The 17,740-nt window shown below is 42.3% G+C and overlaps 2 protein-coding genes across 2 annotated transcripts in view; both read right to left on the bottom strand.

Annotated features, from left to right (window-relative positions):
* Positions 1-306, bottom strand: part of LOC123146300 (disease resistance protein PIK6-NP) — a 14,345-nt gene extending 14,039 nt beyond the window's left edge. The window contains exon 1 of the mRNA XM_044565927.1: positions 20-306. The gene's annotated coding sequence lies outside the window, so the exon portion shown is untranslated. The remainder of the gene's footprint in view (positions 1-19) is intronic.
* A 2,645-nt stretch (positions 307-2,951) lies between these two features.
* LOC123146298 (uncharacterized) lies at positions 2,952-8,179 on the bottom strand. Its single transcript, XM_044565926.1, has 4 exons — positions 7,800-8,179; positions 7,375-7,660; positions 3,559-7,254; positions 2,952-3,420 (listed from the first exon to the last, which is right to left on the bottom strand). Exons 1-3 carry the CDS (start codon positions 8,107-8,109, stop codon positions 3,579-3,581), a joined length of 4,272 nt encoding a protein of 1,423 aa, XP_044421861.1. The 5' UTR covers positions 8,110-8,179; the 3' UTR covers positions 2,952-3,420; positions 3,559-3,578.
* Between the last annotated feature and the right edge of the window lie 9,561 nt (positions 8,180-17,740).

Here is a 17,740-nt window from a genome sequence, read left to right as displayed (position 1 = left end):
AAGAGAGGAGAGGTCGAACCTCGGAGATCCTAGGCGTCGCCGCCGGGGAGGAAGCGCGGCCCCAGCATGCCGGTCGGGGCAGCCATGGCCACCGCCCCCTTCCTCCCTTCCTTGCTTCGAGCCGAACGCCACCCTCGCCCGCGCTGCGGCCCTACGGCGGGGCCTCCGGGGGCACCGCCCGTGAAAAGCAGAGGCGGCTGGCGGCGAGGAGAGGCACCGCGCTTTGCGGCTGGGGCCAGGCAGCGGCGGCGGTGGGCTCTGACGGCAGATCGAATCCATGGCGCCGAACACGGGCGAAAGGGGAACAAGACAAATGCGATGAGTGAGGTTCCGGGTGGAGAAAAAAAAAAAAAATATATATATATATATATATATATATTATCTTTATCTTTACCTATAATAATAATAACATCTTAGCCTCGTCCGCAACCTCTTGCGCCTCCATCTCCTGTCGGCGATGGCGTCTTGCCTCCGTAGCTGACTCCGACCGAAGAGAATCAAGGATGGCCTATTGCTCCGCCTGCAAATCCCCGTCGCCAGCGTGCCCCACATCCTCCTCCTCCGGCTCATCCCCCTCCTCCTCTTCGTCCTCGTCCTCATCCTCGTCCTCCTCCTCCAACTCCTCCTCCGGATCAACTCCATCTGGAGGTAGCCCCGCGGCGATCCGGCCTTCGCGCTAGCCCGGATCTGCTCAAGGAGCTCGAGTGGGCGCTCCAGCGTCAGAATGGCTCACTCCTCATCCGACGGCGTGGGGGTATGGCTACTAGGTGGACGGGTGGACTGGAAAGTGGCGGCGATGACGAACAGAAGGAGGAAAATGCTAATGGATGGTAGGGTTTCGGTGCCGCCGGTTGACTTAAATAACCGGACAATGCACTATGCGGCCCGTCAGAGCTGTGCCACCGGTCCAACCGAGGAGACGAGATTGGGATCGCCGGGTTTGAGGGCGTTTTCGGCGGGCACCCCTTCGCCAGTCCGACATGAAGGGCGTGCTCGGGTGCCCCCACATCCGCCCCATATTTGGGCTGGATATGAGGGTGCCGGTCAGCCTAGACGTTTGAGACCCGTTTGCGGTGTCCGTCTGGGTCGAAAAAACATGACCGGGCAGTGACCGGGCGGCCCGGCCCGGATGTGGCGGGTTTTTGAGAGGTCCTGCTGTAGATACTCTAACCCTCGTTGCTTTTTTTTATAGGCGAGCACCGCGTGTCAAAGCCGAGGCTTGAATTCGGATGGACTGGCTGCTACCCAGCCAACAGGTCGACGCCCCGTCCTTTATCAGCAACAATGTAAGGTGCAGTATGGTAGAGAATCTCCACTGTGTCGTGTTGGACCGTGTGCGCAAAATTCAAAGTTTCAGGGGTGGCACACTTTTTTCTTTCCTTTCCAGAATGTGTTACGTCAGGGCGATGCGGTGTTGCGCTAGTCAAGCTTGGGTTGGTCATGTCGCGTTGGAGATGTAGGCCTGACTTGTGGGTCCCACTAGTCAAAAACGAGGTCAACTGGATTGCACCGGCAAATTCTGGTCTTCTAAAATCTAAGCCCGAACTACAATGGTTTCTTGATGTTTGCTGTAAAACAGGCAAACCCATACTTGTTAATGCGTAACATGGTCACGAACGGGTATACAGACACTTCACTGACAAATGGAAACTTCCTTTTTGTATTTTTCTTTTGAAAACTTCCTATCAATGAAAACCAATATTAGAATGGCATGCTAAAACCCTTCAACAAGAATATAGCAGAGCTCGAAACATGCATCAATTGTACACCTCGAGCACACAGCCAGACTTGAGAAAAATATATCAAACTGCTCGAATAATACAACCAAAATCCTGGCAAAAACTAACATTCAGTCACTGCACTGTTAAAACTTCAGCACAACACAGAGCTGGAAAGATGCACCCCCTGTTTGCTGCACACCTTGGAAACACTACTGGACTGTTAAAATCAAGGACTGTGTGGACTGTTAAAATTGAAGAGCTAGAGAAATCCATCTGTTGTGATTGTACACCCCTAAGGCCCAAACATTCTATTGGACTCCAAACATTTTAAGGTCCTCGGAATCATTTTCAAGAACTTGTCCTTTCTGTGACAGCTACTTTGGCTGTTGCCGAAGCGTTGTACATTGTCCTGGTCGTGTTGGTTTCGCCTTTGCTTTTTAATAAAAGTTGGGGCAGGGGGAAACCCCTATCTTTCAAAAAAAAATCAAGAACTTTCCAGAAAATCAAGCATAGATCATCAATGAACAGAGTGAAAACTTGCTTTTTTTGAAAAAAAAACTTCCAGTCCACAAAAACCAAAATTAGAATGGCATGCTAAAACCTTCAACAAGAATATAACACAGCTCGAAACATGCATCAATTGTACACCTCGAGCACACAGTCAGACTTGAGAAAAATATATCAAACTGCTCAACATAATACAATCAAAATCCTGGCAGAAACTAACATTCAGTGACTGCACTGTAATAACTTCAGCATAAACAGAGCTGGAAAGATGCATCCCCTGTTTGCTGCGCACCATGGAAACACTAACACTACTGGAGTAGGAAAATACAGACTGCTTGTTTTTTTATATGAAGGAGTTCCCAGTTATAAAGGATAGTGCCCTGAGCGGACAACGGAGTTAGTTGTCGTACTTGTACACACCACATGACTCTAACTAAATCTAAAACAATTTGTGAAAAGGAAAAAACAAGGATATCCATCTGCTGTGATTTACACCCCGAAGGCCCAAACATTCTATTGGACTCCAAAATTTTAAGGTCCTCAGAATCATTTTCAAGAACTTTCCAGAAAATCAAGCATAGATCAACCATGAATAGTGTTAAATTTGCAGAACAAACAGTGTTAGAAACATGCATTTTCATTCTCAGAAAAAAAAAACATGCATTTTCTGTTGCTGTACACTCTGCTCAGAAAAATCTGGAAAAAGATCCCAAAAATCAAGCATTTTCATACGTTGTGCTATCCACCCCGGACAACACGGCCGGCCTTGAATAATTGGAAGCACTCAACCAAATCTGCACAAGTTCTTGAAAATACAACATCATTGCACAATAATTTACTTATACAGTTTCTTCACTCACGGTTTCCGACTACAGTCTATCATTGTACGGGAATCCAGTTTTGTCTTTTGGCCCACAGGAACCTGCTGTAGAGGAGGTTCTCGAGAGCAAGGCAATGGATTTATTCAGGGATCAGCGAGAAATTCAGAATGGTGACATTGAAAAGGCTGGAACAGAACAAGCGCATTAGACAGACAAGCGGGCGGGGAGGCACCTTACAAAAGGATCGAATTCTTAGCTGCGTATAATTGGAAATCCCAACAAGTGGAGAACAAATATTGAGATTATGAGTGTAAGACACCATTATCATGACCACATGAGGTTGAGGATGAGGCCTTGAAGTGAAAACAGACCTGTTCATATCACAAGAAAAATACGTTAAGCATTTCCCCCGCTTGAAATATAAGTACTGTCACAGGTGACCCAGGACAGGGATGACCTGGGCAATCCCTCCAATAGCATATCTGTGTATATGGTAGAAGTAAGTATACCTTAGAAAGATACTCAATAATCAGTCCAGATAGCACCCATCAATTTCGACCTCTAGCTTGCTTGTTGCTAGCAATCTGCATTGTTTTGATAACTCGGCACTGCAACAGAGGATTTCCAGTTCTTCCAGCGAAGGTGGGAGGCCCTCTATCGGAAGCTCTGAGATGCCCTCACAATCTATGATCTTCAACGTCTTGAGGGAAGGGAGGCCGTGCAGCCCTGGGGGAAGATGCACGAGATGCTCGCAATTGTCAAAGGAGAGCTTTTGCAAGGACCCGAGGAGCAGAAGCACTCTCTCTTGCTCATCTGTTAGTCTCGTTGCATCCGAATAAAAAAGTGTTAGGCTTCGGAGGCAGGTGAGGCCCTTGTGGAATAACGTCTTAAGATGACACAAGTCATCAGTCTTTAAACTTTCCAGTGAGGGGAATAACTCATAGCTATGACTCGAAATTCCCTCAATTGGCTCATAGGTAAAGGAATCCAAGGCAGGGGACCCGAATATTTCAAAATGCTTGAGGTTCACGAGGGACCTCAAGCCCTCTAATGCGATGAGCGAACTGCAATCATGAACTTCAAAACGTTCCAACGATGTGCAGGAATTTAACTGTAGAGATTCCAATCTTGGGTTTTGAACTAATGCCAAAGACCTGAGGGTTCCAACCGATTTCATGCCCTCTAATGAGACGAACCGATCACAACATTCAATTTTCAAATCTTCCAGTGCCGTAAAAGAATCCAGCTGTAGACATTCCAACCTTATGCTATCTACATGCAGTTTTTTGAGGCACGTGACATTACCCACAAAGCAGGGCCGCAGAGTTTTCCGGGAATAATCAGACCAAACAAGTTGTTCAAGTGATTGCGGGAGGAGACATCTTCCCTTCTCTTCGTCGTCTTCCTCTACCTCCTCAAAGGAGATAAATCCAGCAAAGCCTTCCCTACTCCCATCAAACATTAATTCAGGGCATCCACCGATTGTTATCTTTCTAAGATTCCATGGAATGTGCACGACTCCGTCTACAGCTAAGCCTGGCCACGCATCATCAACATATACTGATGACGCTCGAACTGAGCTTCGAAATGCATCATATAGATACCATGATGACGAAACCTCTTCTACTTTCAATTGTTTCAACCGCGGGCACATATCTAAATTCAACTCCTTCAGGGTTGGCGAATGTCGCAGCATTAGAGATAGCCACGTCCCCCTTATTCCACACCCTCTAATATCAAGACTTTCAAGAGCCAGGAGAGCAGCATTATTTGCAGTTATTATGTCTTCTAGGGTCTGCTCTGGCACATCATCTGAAGAGAAAAGTTCTTTGCATAACAATATTTTCAAACTCTTTAAAGAGTTGAGCTGACCTAATCCTTTGAATGAAATGGATGTTATGTTTGCGCAACATGATATCTCCAAGTATTTGATATCCTTAAGATTATGGAACGCCAAAATTCTGTCATCAAGTGGCATCATCTCAGCAAAAGGCAGCTCACACTCAATTTTGAATGTTCCCATGGAAGATCCCCACATTTTCATAATTGTTGAAACTCCCCTGATTAATAGTTCAGATAATATAGCTGAAGGCGGAAGCGGGATTTGTACTTGCAATAAAGGACAATTGCACATTATGAGTTTCCTCAGACTGGGCAACCATGGCTTATGCTCCAGTTCATAGTTATGACCTTTCCGAAACAAATCAAACACCTCAAGTGCAGGGCAACTCTGGATCTCCAACACCCTTAAACTAGATTTCATATCACCCATGGAAGTACAAGAACATCTCTGTAAATCTGGCATTTCATATAAAACCAGCTCCTCCAATGACGGAACCGATACTTTTGTTACACTCCGCATGTTTCTCAACTTCAACCTTTTAAGAAATCGAAGCATTTCCAGAGTTGAAAGTACTATCCGTTCTCCGCAACCCTCTAGATGAACTGTATGCAGTGACATAAAGAAAGTAACATCCAACACCTGAAGATGGAAAAACTTGCTCAAAACACGAGGCATAGCCTTCTGCTCATCATGACCATCCGCAAGTTTTAGATACCGAAGACGTGTAGGATTTACCAAGCTACACATGAAGGAATTAAAATCAGCAGATGTTGCAGACATTTGCAACATACGCAGATTATGTGCTTTTTCAAATACATCTTGGAATGCTTTGAAGAAAAAGGAGTCATACTCCCCAATTAACACCAATGTCCTCAACTTACTCACTGATGCAACTATATTTTGCAACAAAAATTCAAACTTCTCACTACGAAGTATATTCCCAGTCCAATCCTGCCTCTGATACACAAAGCTGGTTACTATGGACAAGTGGTGTACATTTGGCAACATTTCATTGCACTGCAAACCATCCAAAGTTGCACACTCAGTTCTTGAAACTAGCCTCGCAAAATCGTGCATCAGGCCAGACATAGCATAGCAAGTTTGAGTTTGACTACCAAGAGAGGATCCTTTCCTTTCAAACAAGCCCAGGTTCACCAAGTCAGTCAGATAGTATCGTCCCGTCTCCTCCAAACTCATATTTGGATGATCACGCTTCACAAATCCCTGTGAAATCCAAAGACGAACTAGTTCCTCGGCAATAAATTCATAACCGTAGGGGAATATAGAACAATATGAGCAGCATTGCTGCACAGGGTAGGGCAGCTCATCATAGGAAAGCTTCAAAGCAGACATGATGCCACCAGTGTGTTGTAGGGAATTCCAAGCTTCGGTCTTCAGAGTGTTACTCCAATGATCCACAGTAAGATGATCTCTTAATAGAGGCCCGACAGTTTGCGCTGCTAATGGGTTCCCTTTTAACTTTTGTGCTATTTCCTGTCCTAAGTCACTTAGACTTGCTTGCGCTTCATAACTCTCGTCACCAAACGTGCATGATTTAAACAATTGCCAAAAATGGTCCTTTCCCAAAGCACCTAAGTTAATTGGTCCAGTTGTACCTCTACTGTTTGCAACAGATGGTTTTCTAGTTGTCATGATTATCATGTTGCCCTTTGCATTGTCAGACTTGAAAGGAGCCAATAATTTGTTCCACACGCAGTCATCCATGACTTCCCAGACATCATCTAAAATGAGTAGAACCCTCTTTGTTTTAATATGACCCTTCAAGACCTCCTGAAGCTTGATAAAGTTGCATATGCCATCATGTGTTTCTGGGGAGATGCAAGTTAACATCTCTCGTGTGAGTCTCATTTCATCAAAGTTGTTAGACACCCAGATCCATATCTTGCGATCAAATTGACTTTCCAAAGCTGGATCATTGTATACAAGCTGAGCGAGAGCTGTCTTCCCAACTCCTCCGATTCCTACAATAGGCAGAACAGTAACACTGGCAGTTGGTTTGTGTTCTTGTATCAACTTTTTGATGGATCTCTTCTCTGCAGCTCTCCCATACACTTTCCCTTGAAAAACACATGATGTTCTTCGGCATGGATCCAAGATTCTACTCTGACAGTGGCTTGACCTTGCACCAACATAGTCGGACGGAAGTATTTGGAGAAGCCTTGTGATAGCCCCGTGTTTCCCTTGCAGTTGACTAATGATGTCTTGTATCCTTTCAGAAAATGCGTCCTTGTTCCACCCGTTTGGGTTAGCTGCAGTGATGTGTGTTGACTCCTGACTGGTTCTCGTCCTTTTTCTGCTGACAGTTACAACAGGGGTAGGAATTGTAATAGCATCGGCGGTGCTGCAATAAGTAATAGATCATTGATTGGCAGTGAGAACCTTGATAATACGCTCTTAACCAGATGTATAAATGAAGGCTCTCACAAATGTTTTGGTGCAAGGCGTTAAATAATTTTGGTACCTTGAAGAAGGGTCACTGGCTCCACGTTTCTTGGCACAACCTTTGCTCTTGAGATGATTGTGCAGAACTGATGTCCCCTTATTGGTTTTGCACTTGAGCACTGTTTGACAGTGCTTACACATTGCTTTGACAGGCCCTCCGTTTTGTTCAAACTCGGTGATTTCAAAGTGAATCCATCCCTCGAACCGTAACCTGCTATTACCGCTACCCTGTACATCGATAGTTTCACTTTCACTAGATCTGTCAACTTGCTGCATCCCATGTCCATCCATTTCCAGCAGTGTCTCTAAGACAGAACAAAATGAAATTGGAACTGCCAATTAGCACGCAACTCGTTCTTATTACAATCTAAATTATCACTATGCTTTTTTAATGTAGTAAGCAATTCAGCAGATACTTGGATCTAAATGCATCATCAAAATTACCTGGTTGGAGCTCCTGCTGGAGCCTGTAGCAATCGAGCTCGTCGACCACATCGTCGGCGTCGTAGAGCAGCTCCTTGACCCGAGCGAGGGATTTGGCCAGCGGCTTGTTTCCGGCCGCCCTCCCCTGCACAGCAGAGACCACCATCTCCACAGCCTCGACCTCGGACTTGAGCTTCTCGACGTCGTTGCCAAGGCCAGCTTGGCGAATCCAGGAAACCAGCTTGCCGCCGGCTGGGAGATTTGCAAGGATGGTATCGGAGAGCCAACCGATCGCGGCCTCCAGGGTTGTGGTGTCTTCCACCGCCTCCATGAGCAGATCCCGGCGGAAGCAGCAGCAACGAAATGGGGAGGACACTGCCGGCCTGGAGGGTTGGTGGCTGTGACTGCTATGGCCGGCGTGCTGCGTTGGTTTTCTCTCCGGCTCCGTCCGGATGCTCTGCATAACAATTGTTAATCCTATCAAGTTGTCAGTGCGCATCGAGTCATGGCTCCTGTAAAGCCTAAGCACAAGTGCCAAACTAATGATATGCCTCTCGCTGTTAAACTAAGCAGCAAAGTGGGCCCGCGCAAATGCCCGGGAAACATCATAATGCGCGTACCATTCTTCACTGAAATTTCATGGTACAAGAAAATGTACATAACACTAAGTGGTTGTTGGATAGCGAAGAATTACCCTCCAGTTTTCTCAAAACCCGTTTTTAGAATATTTTATGAAAAAACAGCTTTTGCGAACAATCTGTTAAGAACTCACTTGTAGAAAATTCTGTTTGGATTTACAGATCCTTAAACGGCGCATGCAGAGAACCACGTTTGCCTACCTTCACGAAAAGACTGGGTGGATGTGATTGCGTTTGCATGCAGGTGGGGCACATTTACCATTCTTAAAAAGTTGCTCCCCACTACTCCCTATTCTTTTAGCATGCACACTGTCCACATCAGCGATGTGCCACGTCATTGCAAGTTGTCCACGTCATCAAATAGATCCCACAATAGAAACGATTTTCTCCCTATCTCTCGGCTAAGCACGGGCCACACAGCCGCGATGGGCGCGTGAAACTGACACAGATAACCAACAGACTAGCGATCCCCGGGCGCAACACTCATTGGCATTTACCCATCCGCTGGTACCCAAGTTAATATCGATCGCTTTCTCTTCGTCTTCACTAACCGACAGTAATTGTAAGGGCATGTACAATGGTTGATAAGATAGTCTTATCTTAAGTCTTGCATGTAATTTAGAGATGACAAAAAAAATGTCTACAATGGGTCATTTTTTAGCCTTATCTTAAATAACTAGCTATTCCTAAAAACGTGGTGAGACATATTGTGCTAAGAGATCATCTTTTGTCTTCTCTTAAATAAGGAAGACAAGTCTTTTTTTATGAGTTCTCTCTCCTCCACCTTATCTTTTATCCTACGTGGCACTACTAAGATAGCACCATTGTACATGCCCTAAAGCGATGTGCTCTTCCACTCCCAAATCACAACAATCCACCGGCGCTTCCTTATCCCGTCTCCGGTGCATCTCCAAGGATCCCTCCGTCTTGATCTCATTCTCATGTGTCTTCTCTGCTAGCGCCGCCGGCTGCCTCGGCTCACATCGCCTCTGCCCTTGCCGGCTCCTATTGCTCGTATTAACACGTCCCTATCGTCCTAACCTCAAATCTGGCGTTCATAGTTCGCCTATCGCCGGGATGGGATCAAGACGGAGGGATCCATGGAGACGCTAGGTCTGCATCTTGCAGTCCGACTGCAAGCACTACTAGCCCTATCTAGGGCTGCTCTACAATCTGATTCCGCTGCCGGTTGCCAAGGTACCCATCTTTCCATTCCAGCGTTGGTCTCCTGGGCTCTCCTCTCTACGTGAGGGAATCAGATTCAGATAGAACGGAACCAGTTTTATTTCTTTTTCTGTGTGTGGATTTTGCAACACAGGAGGCTGCTAATGACAAGCCGATGAGAGGTTGTAGGTGAAACACCTAGATACGAACAGCGGATAGGTAAGTATCTTGAACGATTTTATTTACCAGATTATACCAGTTGTGAGCACCCTTTGATACACATATATCCAGCCAGATGGGCAACGCTCGGTTTTGTTGCACGATAAGTACCTGTTTTGTCTCTGGTTATTTACAATCTATCCCTGTATTACCATATACCTTTTCTAGATTCTATTGTTCTAATCTGTTGTCACCTATATCTGCCATCCGGATCGCTTTCTGACACTTCATATTGCAGCTGTCCAGTGGATGTAAAAGATGATATATCTATTCAAGGATTGAAGAGGTAAATATTTGGAGCTACTATTGATCATTTCTGTGGTTTTTTTGCTGGGCTCATTTATGTTTTTCCATGTTTGTAGAAATAGGAACAGTTTCATAAAAAAATTCAAGACGCAGTTTGCAGAAAATTATGCAAAGAAAGGCACCGTTCAGCTTAAAGAAATATTTACACCTCGAACTTCTTTATGGTTTGAGTTAAATAGTATGTTGAAGTCCAACTCTGATACAACTATTTTTGAACGCAAGCGCTAGAAAATGTGAGCAGCAGAAGTTAAAGAGAGATACCGAGTATCTTACTTTGCTAAGTCAGGCGGGATTTCATTTTAACCATTCGAGATCAATGCTTCATGATCTCTAACCAAGCGACTCAGGAAACTTTAAAAACAGTAATTAGTGTGAGCATAATTAAGTAGGGCCATTATATATCTCAGTGCTACAGAAGAATTTAATCCTGCGCCTGCCATTAGATATCTTCTATTTTCTGTTAGCAGGGAGTGGAATCTACAACGACACATATTTGGCTTATCCACGTTAACTTGATCTGGGAATTGATAAATAAAGTCATAAACCAATGTCTTCTTTGTAGCCTCCACCCTCTAGAGGCGTAAAAATATACAGTCATGAAATTATGTCTCCAGTGCACGCGGATGTTTGCTAGCTGATGATTCCATAGTGATTATATTAAAGTGTTGACCATTGTTATCTCATGACCAATCACAGTGCAAAATACCGTGAGGTGAGCTATTTAATCACAAATTACTTTGGAACATTCTCCGTTGTGTCATTTACTTAATATGTTCTGGTGATACACTTGGACTGTCATCCAAAAATCTGATCTGTTTAACATCATTTAGCTTATTTATAAGTGTTACTACCTGGGCATATGCTTTTGTAGAAAAGCTCATAAGGCATAATTTGTTTTGTATGATTGTATAGGTTAGTAATTTGTCAAACCATTTCACTTGCGGCATGTGAAATCCTTCACTCCCACAACCATGACATGTTTGAATTTCCTTTTGCCAGTATTGCTACATAGTCAATTTGTTTATTTTCATTTGCTTTTACTTAACTGTCATTGTTCTAGAAAAAATGAAATATTACTACCATTGGATGTTTCACTGCATAGATTTATTTATCAAGTTGACTTCAACTTTGTGTGCTAAATTTTTCCGCAGCAACCCGCGGGGTGTCATCTAGTTAGATAAACACACCAGCTACAAACTAGGAACTAGGTTGTTGGAGTTAGGATAAACGCGATTATACAAAAACGACTAATAGTCGTTTTTTCAAAAGCTCACTTTTTGCATGTTACGAGAACCAGTTTTGGATATCTTTGAGTTAGTTAGACAAAACCAAACAGAGTTTTAGTTTGTTACACTGCTAGACGAGTTTAAGACTGTTATATCTTCCAAACGTTTGGATTATATGTATAGATCCGAACGATCCCAATTCGCATGCAAACTTGCTAACAAACCGCATGCAAGATGTGTTAAATGTTTTTTTATTACCAAATGAATTCAGCGTAACCCACTGCATGCACATAAGAATAAAATTAATGACGTCACAAAAGATTCCATTGAAACTCAAAATTCAAAATATTTTGTTGCTCAAACCGTCACTCGGATTGAAAAACTGTTTTCACATAAAAAAATTGTCTTGGTGAGCCCTACGAAACTAGATCCCATGTATATGTTTCGACGACTTATTTTTAGGTAAAAAGGTACCATGCCTAGGGTATGCAAGTTATCACGTCTGTGCTATATAAGTTACCACAATGTTTACATAGGCAAATTTCGGGCATAAAATGACTTATTCCAACTTTCTCCCACGTGCAAATGCACTAAAAGTGCAGGCAAACTAATGTCCTGGTAGATTCTCTTTATTTTGAAATTTCAAAATATTTTGTAGATCAAACCGCATGTTCGATCCAAAATCTGTTTTCACAAAAAAAATCCGCCGTGATGAGACATTCGAAACTAGATACCATGTTGGCATGTTTCTAAGCTTGCTCGTAAAGGGTTGCATTGTCATTTCATTAATTTAGTTCATGCATGCATCTCTTCTCCCACGTTCTCTGTGCTAATCAATGGACAACCTTCTCATAAGTTCAAAAGTTATCGAGGGATTAGGCAGGGCTGTCCCATGTCTCCTTACTTTGTTTGTTATTGCCATTAATGAATTTTTGATATCGCTTAATAAGGCTCTTCAGGCTAACCATTTGCAGGGTATTTCTCTTGGTCCAAACTGCCCCCCTGTTCATTCTCTTCTATTTGCAGATGACTTATTGGTTTGTGGACAGGCTACTCTTCAGGAAGCTCAGACTATGGCTAATCTTATTCATCAATTTTGTGAGCTCTCTGGTCAAACTCCCAACTGGGCCAAATCTGCAATCCTTTTTAGCTCGCATGTTTCTCAAGCTACGATTCAAAGCATTAAGCATTTTTTTTCCTGTTTCTAATCTTGATGCTAATTTCACTCATTTTGGTCATCCACTTGTTCTTCCTGCTAAAAATAGAGTGGCTGCTTACAACTTTGTGTTAGATAAATTTTTAAATAAGCTGCCCTCTTACAAAGCTAATATGCTCTCTCATGCTGCTAGGCTTGAATTGTTTCGATCAGTTTTTTCAGCTATTCCAGTCTATTACTTGGCAAACATCTTGTTTTCTAAGAAATTCATTGCTAAGCTCACAACTGTTATTAGAAATTTTTGGTGGACAGGTGTTAGAGAGACCGACTCAAAGAAAAGTCTCTGCCTTAGGGCATGGAAGGATATTTGTAGTGCTAAGGGAGAAGGTGGCTTGGGCATCAGGAATCTAAAAGCCATTAATGAAAGTCTCATCCTCACAGCTGCTTGGAGGTTAGCCAATGCTCCTTCTTCTCATTTGTACCTTGTGTTAAAGGCTAAGTACTTTCCTGATACTTCAATTTGGAGAGCCACTACTACCCCATCTAAATCTGCTTTCTGGGCCTCTATCTTGAAAATGTTGCCTAAACTACGAGATCATGCTTTTTATCAACTCACTCAAGGTAACATTTCTTTGTGGAGCATGCCTTGGTGTAATCTTTGGTATTCTATTTATGATCATCTTGTTCCACAATAAGCTGGTTTTGTTTACCCGTCTCATGATCATCTTTGGCTTCCTGGTTTGAAAAGCTGGAATCATTCGCTCATATTTTCTCTTTTTCAGCAGCCTTTAGCCTCTCACATTGTTAATACTCAAATTTTAGATGATGATGGTCCAGATTTGTTGTGTTGGGATCTTACCCCAAATGGTATTTGCTCTTCAAAATCTGCTTACAAACTTTGCTTGCAGAAGCTTCATAGTATTCCGAGAAATGCTCCTTTGGACTTGAAAGATTTTCTTAAGTTCATTTGGAAACAAAAAAAATCTGCTCCCTCGAGTTCAAACTTTTGCTTGGAGACTTCTTCGAAGGGCTTTGCCTACGGGTATGAGGGCTGGCTGTTTTTCTATTCATATTGCTAAGACTTGTTGTAGATGTGGCCAGCGGGAAGATGAATTTCATCTTTATTTCCTTTGCAACTTTGCGAGAGTAGCTTGGTTTTCTTCACCCTGGTTTCTTCGCAAGGATGTTCTCACCCAAGGGCACCATACTATGCATTCCATTCTCATTGCGCTTACTCGAATGGGCCATCCTCATGCTTCCATTAAGAATGTTTTAAATTTTTTGTGGTGCCTTTGGAAAGCTAGAAATGATTTTGTTTTTGATAGGAAAAAGCATCTTCCTTATCAAGTTAATATTGCTGCTGCAGCTCTGGACTATGAGCCACTGGTTGATCCTTCTTGTCCCCCTACTAAGAAACCTCACTCTAATGATGTTCATGAAACTCATGTTCTTCCTTTGCAGGGCAAAACGCTTAAGTTTGACTTGTTAATTCCTGGGACTAAAATCTTCTCTGATGCAGCGTTTAGATCATCAAAAATCCCAGGTCTCGCTCAAGGGCAAGTGGGTATAGGTATAGGTGTTTTTATTTGCAAACCTTCGGATCAGGGCGAGCTTAATGTTCAGGTTCAGGCTTCGGCCCCTCCTACCTCTACTCCTTTGCAGGCTGAAGCTGTGGCTCTCTCATGTGCTGCACATCTAGCTTTGAGACTTAATCTTGCTAACTCCACTTTCCTTATGGATTGTTTGTCTTTAGCCTCTTTTGCTGCCTTAAGAAATATTTCAGCCACTCCTTGGAATATTAGGAATGATCTTGCTCATTTTTTCAAAGACACCTCTAATTTGAAATGCTCAAGTGTTTCACATTTCTAGGGAGATAAATGGTATTGCTCACAATCTTGCTCAGCAGGTTTTTAGATCTAATGCTAGCTCTCAAATCTCTTGCTTTGCTCATGCTCATTCCCATCATTCTTGCCCCATGGTTTCTCTTCTTTCTCACTTCCAGATTCAAGGCATAAATCTGCATAATATTCACTGTTATTAGCTCACATTCGCCTTCGGGTAGGATTTTCTCTTTATCTTTTGCAGAAAGCGCTGGCCTCTTTCCCTTTTAATGTTTCTTGCAGGCTTGCATTTTGTACAAGATGAGCTATGGTCATAAGTGTGTGAAATGCAGGTTCAAGAAGTTTGCTGCCAGACTATTTTACTGATGGTGTACTCTCATTCTGTTCAATACCAGCAAGTGGAGGCAACAATTAATCTGTGAGCAGTTCTCTTGCATTTGCCACTTTGGATCAGGAATAAGGACAGTTCCCAATCTTCTGCTTCTCTTCAGCTTCTCTTCAGAGCATCAACACTTCTTCACATTCTGCTCTGGCTGCAGATGGGCTGTTACATCTACTTTTGTGACTGATGGAATGATTTTGCTCTATGCTTTCTAAATTAGCCGTTGATCATCTGGTTGGGTGTTTCCTCAACCTATCTTTGCTTTCTCTTTCAGCTCTACCCCTCTGGCTGTACTTCTCCTTGTTGTCTATCTTCTTGCCGCTGTATTCACTGTTGTACTTAACTTATGAGCTGAAATGAAATTGGGCGCCTATGGGTGCCTTGCTTTGTTCAAAAAAAATGTTGGCATGTTTCGAATACTTTTTTTTCTGGGTCAAAAGTTATCATGCCTGGGACAGTTCTACTATGCGTATATTACCATTTATTTACACACATCATATCGGAGTATGTTTTCAACAAGTTTTTTATGGGGCAAAGTTATCGTGGTGTCTGTACCCCAAGTTATCGGGACTGGAAGCCTATATTATCATGCTATTTACACAAAAAGTTATCAGAGTATGTTTTCAACAACTTTTTTTCATTGGTCAAAGTTATCGTGGTGTTTGTACCTAAGTTATCAGGTCCGGCAACCTATATTACCACATTATTTAACAGATGTTACCGGAGTATATTTTCAACAACTTTTTTCCACGGGTCAAAGTTATCGTGGTGTTTATACCTAAATTATCAAGTCCGGGAATGTATATTATCATGTTATTTACAAACAAGTTGTCGGTGAAATGTATCAGAATGCAATGCTAACCTAGTTGCCGAAAAGAGACATAAAAAGAGGTAAATACACCAAGAGTCATAGAACTTGCACGTGACGGTCAGTTTGGTGCACAAACTTGTAAAATACGTGTTTCTGGTCATCAAACTTGCACAAACGTTCATATACGGTCATATTCCATGTACGCAGACATATCCGTGGCCTATGTGGCATGCCAGCATGGCCAGGGCCCACTGTAAGCCCGCGACGCATGGTAAATCTACATGCTTTTTCTTTATTTACGTATTATGCACCTATTTTTTTAACTTATTAAGCCCCTAAAATAAAATGGAAAAACAAGGGATGGTTCGGTTACAAACTAGGGACGTGCCCCTACTAGGCTCAGGTTAACAACCACCAAACCAATGACCATTCATGTCTAGGTAGCACGAATAATTTTTATATCATATAAACACGGCCGAAAAATCAGTTTTACAAGAAATGTAACCCCAAAAAGGGGAGCACTGTGGCTCGACTATGTGACCTCATGGTCAACGTTACCTAAGATTACCACCGGGCTTAGACAACACAACATATCCAAATGGGATAAATATTTTTCATGTTGTTATTCCTTCTTGTTCTATGTAAGAAAAAAAATTATATTCTGTGTTTGTGATATTTAATAAATGTTTATGTGTTACAAAAAATGGTGTGTGACATTTAAAAAAATGTTTAAACATTGTAAACCAGATTTGTGTAACTAAAAATGATACGTTGCATTTTAAAAATGTTCATGCATTCCAAAAAAACTGGTCATGACATTTTTTAAATGCCTATACAATGTATAAAACTGTTTGTGTAGCTTTAAAATGTTTCGTACCATCCGAAAATGTTAAAAATATAGTTGAAAAAAGTTTCAAAACTTGTATTTGAAAAAATGTTAATCATATGTTTAAAAAGTATTAAGCATATTTTTTAAAATACTCCAAACATAGATGTATACTGGAGTATTTAAAATATATGTGTATCAAAACATAGATGTATACTGGAGTATTTAAAACATCAAAACATATGTGTATCATATGGAGTATATGTTTCAATACACATAAGTTTCAAAACTTGTATTTGAAAAAAATGTTAATCTGGACGTGTTGTGTTGATTAACATTTTTTTCAAATACAAGTTTTTGAAACTTTTTAAAATGCCGCGTACCTTTTTTTGTAACACATAAATATATTTTGAATGTCATAAACACAAGAATATAAATTGTTTTCTTACATCTGGACGTGTTGTGTTGTCGGTGGTAATGTTAGTTAACCTTGACCACAATGTCACATGGTCGAGCCATGGTGCTCACTTTTTCCGTGTTACATCTCTTGTAAAATTTATTTTCAGCCAATGTTTAAATGATACAGAAATTAGTCATGCTATATAGACATGAATGATCAGCAGACTAGTGGTTGTCCACGTGAGACTACTAGGGCACGTTGCAGCTTCAAAACCCCACATCGTTTGTTTTTCCATTTTATTTTTAGGGGCTTAATACGAAAATAAAAAAGGCAAAGGCTTCTCTACAGATCTACATGCTACAGCGGATGACAGTGGGCCCTGGCCACACTGGAATGCCACATAGGCCATGGATATGTCCGTGTACATGAGATGTGATCGTATATGAACGCTCGTGCAAGTTTGATGACCAGAAACAAGTATTTTACAAGTTTGTGCACCAAACTGACCATCGCATGCAAGTTCTATGACTTCGGGTGTATTTACCTCACATAAAAACATATAAATGTAGGTCTCTAGCGGTACAGAGATAAAGAAAACCAGAGAAAAAAAATCACAAGGGCCATGTGATGGACACTAGAGCAATCATTGGTGACAAATACTGATATCCCGCTAGCTGAGGTATTGTAGCACCAGGGATCGAATCCCATTCACGCACTTTCATTTTTCTGAACCTTGTGAGGGATTGGACCCACAGGAATTGGTCAGCCAGCGGCGCAAATCAAGCAGCCCATACGCGCACGAGAAGGCCAACTGCCCCAGCATGCCTAGCGTGAGACTCGCCGCTAGCATTAACTAACCACGATTTAAAAACGCGCCGTCGGATCAGCAAAACGGACGGAGATCAGATCGTTCGGACCTATTGCGATAATCAGAACGTTTGGTAATTACAAATTTCCCTAACCGCACCCTTAAAAATAGTGGAGTATTCAGTG

The sequence above is a fragment of the Triticum aestivum genome, chromosome 6D (assembly GCF_018294505.1).
Source record: "Triticum aestivum cultivar Chinese Spring chromosome 6D, IWGSC CS RefSeq v2.1, whole genome shotgun sequence".
NCBI classification, from domain to species: Eukaryota; Viridiplantae; Streptophyta; class Magnoliopsida; order Poales; family Poaceae; genus Triticum; species Triticum aestivum.
The sequence above is the reverse complement of the archived record's forward strand: the minus strand, read 5'-3'. Positions and strand labels throughout refer to the sequence as shown.

What these genes read in the sequence shown, in the direction of transcription:
- LOC123146298 (XM_044565926.1), bottom strand. Translation starts at nt 8,109, where the DNA reads ATGGAGGCGGTGGAAGACACCACAACCCTGGAGGCCGCGATCGGTTGG. An exon ending in CCAGCAGGAGCTCCAACCAG is followed by an intron (nt 7,661 to 7,799) that starts GTAATTTTGATG and finishes GTTCTGTCTTAG; the next exon opens with AGACACTGCTGGAAATGGAT. An exon ending in GCCAGTGACCCTTCTTCAAG is followed by an intron (nt 7,255 to 7,374) that starts GTACCAAAATTA and finishes TACTTATTGCAG; the next exon opens with CACCGCCGATGCTATTACAA.